At 47.2% G+C, this 8,588-nt stretch overlaps 2 protein-coding genes across 2 annotated transcripts; one reads left to right on the forward strand and one right to left on the reverse strand.

Annotated features, from left to right (window-relative positions):
• Positions 1-204: 204 nt before the first annotated feature.
• Positions 205-3,042, forward strand: TRV_01743 (DNA mismatch repair protein, putative; the record flags this gene model as incomplete). Its single annotated transcript, XM_003024062.1, has 4 exons — positions 205-642; positions 704-1,038; positions 1,094-2,785; positions 2,871-3,042. The coding sequence occupies 4 exons, from the start codon at positions 205-207 to the stop codon at positions 3,040-3,042; spliced, it is 2,637 nt and encodes an 878-aa protein (XP_003024108.1).
• A 2,932-nt stretch (positions 3,043-5,974) lies between these two features.
• TRV_01744 (uncharacterized protein) lies at positions 5,975-7,944 on the reverse strand (the record flags this gene model as incomplete). The annotated part of the gene is made up of 2 exons (XM_003024063.1): positions 5,975-6,935; positions 7,130-7,944. Coding segments are annotated over 2 exons (1,776 nt in total), but the record flags the coding sequence as incomplete, so codon positions are not given.
• Between the last annotated feature and the right edge of the window lie 644 nt (positions 7,945-8,588).

Raw genomic sequence — 8,588 nt, forward strand, 5'->3', positions numbered from 1 at the left:
CGTTTTTATTTTACTCTCTGCCGCCTGGTTCTGCTTACGCTGGCTATGGGGAACGTGGTGCAAGCCTAGACCTCGACCAGCCCAACTTCCCGCCCGCCCCTAGCCAGGCTGACGGGCCCTTTCGTCCAACTTCATATATATCGCCAGCGTTCCCGTCGCGCCAACTTCTGGGGAACAGACTGCGACGCCCCGACTGCACAGATAATGGACGGCGACAGGATGGACCTTGACTCGACGTCCCAGGGCCCGCGGGGCCTCAAGCGGCCGGCGCCAGGCGCAGACGCAGGCGCAGACACGGCAAACGCCAGCTCGTCCCCAGCTGGTGCTTCCGGCGCTTCTGCTGCTGCTGCTTCTGCTGCTTCTGCTGCTTCTGCGAGGCCCAGGAAGATCCAGGTGAGTCACGTGATACAGTCTCGAGTCGAGAGAGAGAGAGAGAGAGCAGACCTTACTGACGGTCAGAAGGCGCTGGATCCGGATGTTATCAACAAGATTGCGGCTGGGGAGATCATAGTGGCTCCTATGCACGCATTGAAGGAGCTGATTGAGAACTCGGTGGACGCTGGCTCAACTTCCGTCGAGATCCTGGTTAGGGAAGGGGGCCTGAAACTCCTCCAGATCACCGATAATGGTCATGGAATCGACGTTAGTACCAAGAAAACTTTGCTTGTATTCTTGTATCAGACAAACTGACTTGCATTCCTAGCACGATGACCTTTCAATTCTGTGCGAGAGATTCACGACGTCAAAACTACAGGCCTTCGAAGACCTCTCCTCCATCGCTACGTACGGGTTCCGTGGCGAGGCCCTGGCAAGCATCAGCCATGTTGCCCATTTGACAGTGACAACGAAGACGGCCGGATCAAGCTGTGCCTGGAGAGCTCATTACAGTGATGGAAAGCTTGTACCCGCAAAACCAGGGCAGAATGCCTCCCCCAAGCCCATTGCCGGACGCAAAGGCACCCAGATCACCGTTAGTACCGCCCTCGAAAACCCATCTATTATATTCTCGCTCTCCATATATATGCATATGCTAACTCGGTGTTTAGGTAGAAGATTTGTTCTATAACATTCCAACCAGGCGTCGTGCATTCAGGTCGGCAAGTGAAGAGTATGCAAAGATCCTTGACATCGTTGGCCGTTATGCTGTACACTGCAGTGGAACTGCGTTTTCCTGCAAGAAGCACGGCGAAGCTGGCGTCAGCTTGTCAACTTCGATAAACTCCTCGATACTCGACCGGATAAGACAACTACACGGTGGTGCTGTGGCTAACGAGCTGGTCTCCCTCGAGGTGGATGGCAAGCGGTGGGGGTGCCGTGCTTCAGCATGGGTTACCAACGCCAACTACCATGCTAAAAAGACCACTCTCCTTATCTTCATTAACCACCGTGCTGTCGAGTCTACCGCCATCAAACGAGCCGTGGAGCAAACTTATTCGACTTTTCTTCCAAAGGGTGGACATCCATTTGTCTACCTTGATCTTGAAATTGAACCCCAACGCCTTGACGTGAACGTCCATCCCACAAAGCGAGAAGTCAACTTCTTAAATGAAGATGAGATCATAGAATCCATCTGCAGCGCCATAAGGACCAAGCTTGCTGCGGTAGACTCAAGCCGTACGTTCATGACACAAACACTTCTCCCCGGAATTCGCCCACCAGAACCAGCTACGTTAGCCGGAGACGCTTCTTCAGGGGCAGAGGGTGAAAGATTAGCTCTTCGAACGGTTGCTGGAACGAAACGGCCTTACGAAAATAATCTTGTCCGGACAGATGCGAAATTGCGGAAGATAACATCCATGCTTCCTCCTGCAGGTTCGGAGACGGTCCATGGAGACAAACCCAGCGGCAACCAAGGCCTCGCTTATCAAAAAGTTAACCGGGAACCAGTTAACATTCGCCTTACCTCCGTTAAAAACCTGCGTGCAGCTGTTCGGTCCTCCATGCACAATAATCTCACCGAAATATTTTCTTCGAATACCTACGTCGGCCTCGTGGACGAGCGACGTCGGGTTGCCGCAATACAGTCCGGCGTCAAGCTATACCTAGTGGATTATGGAATGGTGTGCAATGAGTTCTTCTACCAACTCGGACTTACAAACTTCGGGAACTTTGGATCGATCAATCTCGAGTCATCTCCGAAGCTTGTGGATCTGCTTTCCCTAGCTGTTGAGGTGGAGCGTGACGAATACTACCGCAACAATCCACCAGATGGAGATGCGGCTTCAGTAGCGTCAGATGCCAGCCGCAGCATAGACGAAGGCATAGTTGTCGATTTTACTTCTGTTGCAGCCACTGTGGCCAAGCATTTAATCGACCGAAGGGAAATGCTAAAGGAATATTTCTCGCTTTCCATATCCGAGGATGGATGCTTATTATCGATACCTCTGCTTTTGAAAGGGTACATGCCATCTCTTGTAAAACTACCGCGGTTTCTTCTCCGTTTAGGCCCATATGTGGACTGGAGTGGCGAAGAAGCCTGTTTCCGCACATTCTTGACGGAACTTGCGGCCTTTTATACACCAGAGCAACTACCAACTCCATATTCATCTAGTACCCCGCAAGGGGGATGTGGGAGGCAGCCTGGCCCCGGTGCTCGAGAAAGTAGCCCGCACTCTATAGTTTCTGACATCTCAAGAGAAAATGGCGTCTCTGCCACTGAAAGCCCACAGGCAGATCAGTCCTCCAGTCATGACGAAGCTGAATCGGAAGATGAATCAGTTACTCGTCGACGAGAGCAGTTGTCATGGATGCTTGAACATACCTTGTTCCCCGCTATACGCTCACGGTTAGTTGCTACTAACGACCTTGTTCGGGGTGTGATCGAAGTAGCAGACCTGAAAGGACTTTATCGAGTTTTTGAACGCTGCTAGTGTCCTTATTGCCTTTAAACATCCTCCCTCGTGCCTCTATTCTCCAATCCCATCTACTACATCTCTCCAGAAAGAGAACTCGCTTTCTGCCTCCTATATCGATGATACCGTCACTACCTATACTGTCCCATTTTACGGCCTTACATATCTCCCTGCTCGAAGCATGATATGATCTCAAAATGAATTATGAACACTTATCAACTATACCCTTTTTTCTCACTGCTCTAATTTATCCTCATTCTCTACCTAATTCGGCTCTTGTCATGGTGTTATTTAACTCGATGGATTCTTGTACCGTCGTGTAGGCTGCCCAGTCTTTTCATTCCTTCTAATTATCATACCTAAAGGCCTGTATCTTTGTAATAACTTTCTATCTTTTATTTATGCATCGCATGTCCTAGCAGGCCGTGACATACCCTAAAATTAATTTATTATAAGTAGCTATGAAATATAACTACGTTAACCGGGCACATGTTACTGACTTCGTAGCCAAAAGAGACTAATGCTTCTTTATTGTTGAGACTAATAATCTACATAAGGCCTCCCACAACTAGGGGCGATTATCTCAAAGGGTGTATTTTCTGGCATTTCCCATTTTACGGGCCAGCACAGCTCGACTTCAAATCTCTCCAGTTTTCCCACTTGATACAATGGACGACAAACGACTTCCGTCACTGCTTGCAAATTCGAGTGTGGGCTAGAATATGATATTCGTCTCCGACAACGAATTTTTTGACTGTATATCCTAAGTCGAAATTCCCTTATGCTTTCCATTTCGTTGGCGATAACATAGCAGGAAACTTCCCATGTGTTAGGCAGCGGCTCTTTATCGTTTCCGGTTCGTGGCCAAAATCGCTGCGCTTTCCGATAAAACTGTGAACGGCCATCGTCATAGAAGACACTCCAGTCCCATGGAGCTATCTCAATGCTGGTGATGGCCTTCAAACGCTGTGGTAGGATCGAATGGGCAAAAGCAAGAAATGTGTAGGGTTGTTCGAAACTAAATGTTCGCCTTGCATATAGCACCTCTATGGCTTCCGTATAGCTGCAGCAGTGCATTAGTTAGTGAGTTTCTCGCTGAGTTGGGGAAGACATAACTGGTTATGCGAAAGACTTACATTAATCTGCATGACTGAAGTAAGGAGAGTATTCCAATACCTGGACGCTCGCAGGTTACCGGGGCCAGAATATCCTCAACGAAAGTGCAACCTGTCTGTTTATTTGCGTGCACAACATTTTCAGATACGCAGTTGCAGACATTTTCGTCACTAGAAACGGTCTCTGAGTCATGGGTACACGGAAATGCAGCCAGTTTCCGGCTATTGGTATGCACTACATGGATCTTCCGACTTCCAACAACATAGTTATATATCATAAGCCTCAGCTCTGCAGGAAGTTGAAACAGCCGAGACTGCGTCTGGCAGTAGGATGGTTGATTGAGTTCTCTCTCGTTTGCGTGAAGCTTCTGCTGGAATTGCTGCTGGCGTGGGCTATCAAGGGTAGTATTAATTGAAAGAACCCGTTGCCGACGAGAGGGCAGAGGCAGCACATCCGTTTTGTGGTACTTCTTGAACCTCCTGGCCCACTGGTATCTCCTGAACGTGACTGAGGTATAGATGTAATAGACAGGGATAAGAACCGGCAGGCAGACTATGCAGCATATTATTTGACAGATATCGATTAAGACATACCAACAATCGCGTGCCATGTTGCAAGGTTGTCAGTAAAGGAGGGGGGGCCACAGGGCCGACTTGTGCAAGGGAAATATCAGCCCAATGTAATGTAAGGCAGAGGAGTCAACGTGCTGAGAACCGTTATGAACTTGAAAGTTGATATTTCGGCCGCATTGCTGATACGAGCCGGTTGGTGTCCCGTATTCTGCCGTGAGCCTTCACTACTTGAGGTAGTCAGGTGGTTAACTGACTCGTAGTACAGGTTCGATAGCTCAATATTGACATCCTAGATAATTACAGGGTTAGCCAAATCTCAGAGGATAGGTAATGTATGGACTTCCATTTATGACTTCCATCGCCCTAAGCTAGCACGCCCATAGAGACGTTATTGTCATTTATGTTACGGACTTCCATAACTACTAATTAGTTGAACAGGCCGAACGATTGAGAGTTTAGTATGTATTGATGTAATAGTTACCGGTAATAGAAGCTAGTATAGAACGCATATTGAAGGTCTGGACAGAGATACGCTCATATTCATGAAACAAAGAGATCAATTGGAAAAGACATGAAAGAGGAACTGAAAGGTCGTGCCGTTAACATCGCTTCCGTACAACATAACTCATTAGAATCGTAAGAGACGTTAAGAAATTAGAGTAGAGGCAGAAAGTAATAAATGCATCATAGGCAGTAAGGATGACTGGGGTTGCCCGTGAGTTTCATAAAGAGTAAAATGAGGAAGATTAAAGGGACTCGAACGAACGAGCAAAGGGAGATGGATCAGCAACTGGAAACAAGAGAGGTGAAGTATAGCAGGAAGATGCTGATCCAGCCAGTAAAGGGTTGAAGGGATGGTGGTACTGGAGAGAAAAATGGTATCTGTCAGTAGCTCGGTTATTGGAACTGTGTCTTTAGTTATTGCCGTGAATACGGTTTGTTCATAAGAGCGATTTCACGCGCCACGGTAGGCCATTCCAGATCTCGTTTGAATGTGTTACCTCTTCTGTGCTGAAGGATCTCATCCCACTTAAGAAGCTCATATCTAAAGGATTTATTGTTAGCATACGAGAAGAAGTAAAGAAACAACTTGAATTGTTGGGAAAAAACGGTAGAAGTGTCGGAGAGGCTTTAAATTCAACTTACACAAATCGAAGATGTGGTTGGATAATGACATTCAGCCTCCGTGCCCGAACAAAACAGCTAGTTAAGTAAACGAGTTAGTTAATTTTTTTTTTTTTTTTTTTTTGGATTCAATATATTGTGCGAAGCTTACTATGCTCTAGGAAAAGATAGGTTCATAGTCTTCATGACCTCAGCGATACATATAGTGGCAGATCTTGAAACGCCAACACGGCAATGTACCAATGTCGCCGTTCCTTCAAATTTGCCCGCATCTAACACCGTGAAGTTAGTGTTTGTTGGGCCTCCTGATTATATGCGAAGTAGACCAGAGGAAAACATACCAATAAATGCAAGGCATCTCTCTAGCTCCTGAGTCAAAGGGTCAATGCCATTATCCTGCACTTCATTGATATACAACAGATTTTCGGCGCCCCATTTTTCAACATCCTCGGCCATCCAGGACAAAGGTTCTCCAACGCTTAGTATTCTGCGAATCCCCAACGACCAAAGTAGCTCCGGGTTGGTGGCATGAGCTAAGTTCCCAAGATACATGTAAGGTAAGATTCGGCTGGGCAAAGAGCCATCCATTTTTGTCATCCAGTTTGGGTTAGGTCGATGGGTTAGTTGTCGAGCCCTTGGATTCGGGCTCTCACTTAGCAACTTTTGTTGAATCCCTAAGAGGAATGTGACGTCAGATGGATAGGCGAAGAAATTCCTCTTTTTCTCACAATGTAGCCTTAGCCAGGCTTCATGAACAGGGGCACCTTCGGCATACATGAAATATGCCAGGGCAAGAAGAGAGCTTTCAGTATAACCATCCCCACAGTGTATAAAGATTTTGTAAGGTTTAGTAGTAGCTGCTTTCATTGGTATATCACCGTCTTTATTCTCAGAGAGAGACCTTCTCCTGCGCGGATTGGCAAGTTGATATATCCATCTGCAAGTAGCAATAAAGTCATAAACTTCGAGTTGGCTCCATGAAGATGCCATAATGCTACCAGACGATGGAAATTCAATATGATGCGGGCCCTTATGGAGCGTTGACGATATCTTAGCCAAGTATCTCGTATCGGGTATACTGGCACCGTCGTGTGTTTCAATGAAAACGTCATAATGACTAGTTGGTGGCCCACCCATGTCGTAACTCAAATCCGGGGATGGTCCTTGCCAGACATTCTTCGTTATCTCAGTTGCCTGGGACATGCTGTACATTTCTAGACGCTCCCAAAGGACTGAGCGCCTGTTAGTAGTGTGAAGGATATCATTAGGTCTAAAAGAGAGAGGTCTTACAAAAGTCCATAACTTGGCCAGTCAAGACCCCATCTTGGTTAATGGCTACTATATCAGGGTGCTGGTGCTCTATATCTTGAAAGGAACCTGTTCTATGGTAAGCTACTGTGGACGAACTCTGGGCTAATTCTTTTGAAAACATGGGTGGCCGAGGACTTACTGGAAACTACAAACGTGTTAAACAGTCTGGTCTCTTGACCAGGATCATATCTCCTCATCCATTCTTCCTGCGCAGTAGAAATATCAACCGCAACAGCCAAGATGCTTTCCTCGCTCACGTCATCATCTCCGTATACGATAATATCTGATATAGCAGCAAGTTTTGCTGTCTGAATATGAAAATTTCTGACTGAGAAGCCTTCAGGGGGGTCTGCATCGATGAAACTGGATCCAGCCAGGATTTCGTCAGGAGCAACGGCACCCTTAAGCTTAGCCTTCGTCAAGTCACCACCAACCTTCACCACTGTGATTGATCTAAGGCATTTTGGAATCCGCCGTAGAGTTCTACGACGAGATACGAAGAACGACAGTTGAATCTGGTTCTCAGGGTGTAAGCCATGGAGCCATGGGAACAGTTTAGATGGATCAGGAAGGGGTCTTGTTGCTAGATCGTCGAGAGCAGTGGCTAACTGTTTGCCATTAATTGAGAATACCGGTGGGTGGTTGTAAACCTGATGGTATCTGTTATCTGCTGGGTATAAGGCAGTTGGGTGCTGAACACTGAATTGTTTGCTTGAAGATGAGCTAGAAGATGAATAGGAGGCAGCAGGGAGCTTGGAGCTGGCTGGGGCGGGTCCAGTAGGGCAAATAGGCAAGTGTTTGTTAGGAATTGGAGTTTGGCTGCGGGTTGATGACGCGGTGAGGCTGATTGTTGATGTTCCCATTGGTGGTGGAGTAGGGGTTTGTCGCACCGTATGGTGCTGAAGTATGGCTGCTGCCATAGCAGTAAAGAGCAATGCTCCTTTCCTTAGTACGTGGGTAGATGGATGCTATTTGTAGATAGAAGGGAGAAAGAGTTGGATTTGTCCGTTAAATGTATCGTTGTGTGAGGTCGAGGCCCAAGTACAAGCCAGCTACATTATCTGCCCGATTGACACCCAATGTTGTTGTAGCGTGTGGAAGTATCGACAAGGCGGTTGGGCTTATAATTATAAAATGAAGCTCAAATTGAGATGGGTGATGGCGTACGCTGGTGAGCATAGACGGCTGAGGAATCGGTATCCAAAGAGTGGTATAGTGCCTAACTGAGAAACAAGGGTTAGCAGCTGGTTACTTCTGGCTACCATGGCTACGTCTCGCCAAAACGCTTGATCTCGCAATGATGGAGATTCTTTATATAGAGACGGTGTATGTATGAGCCGACTTACTTGTTTTTCAGACGACGGGCCTCACTAGATTCCTGTCGACAGTTTAAGCCTCTGAATAGCAAAGAAGCAAACCAGGCAAAACCACCGCCAACTTGTAAGCTTGCGACAATCTCGAGGTAGAGAAAGAAAGAAGGGCAATGGTAGGTAAGAATAAGGGGCGTATATGAGCGACGCGCAGACCACTGGGATGGGGATGAAGATAGCCCTGGGGTGTAGCCGAATGGGGGAGGGGGCGGGAGGAAGTAGTATATGGATGGTGGATGGTG

The sequence above is a fragment of the Trichophyton verrucosum genome (genome assembly GCF_000151505.1).
Source record: "Trichophyton verrucosum HKI 0517 chromosome Unknown contig00132_1.f1.exp, whole genome shotgun sequence".
Lineage (NCBI taxonomy): Eukaryota > Fungi > Ascomycota > Eurotiomycetes > Onygenales > Arthrodermataceae > Trichophyton > Trichophyton verrucosum.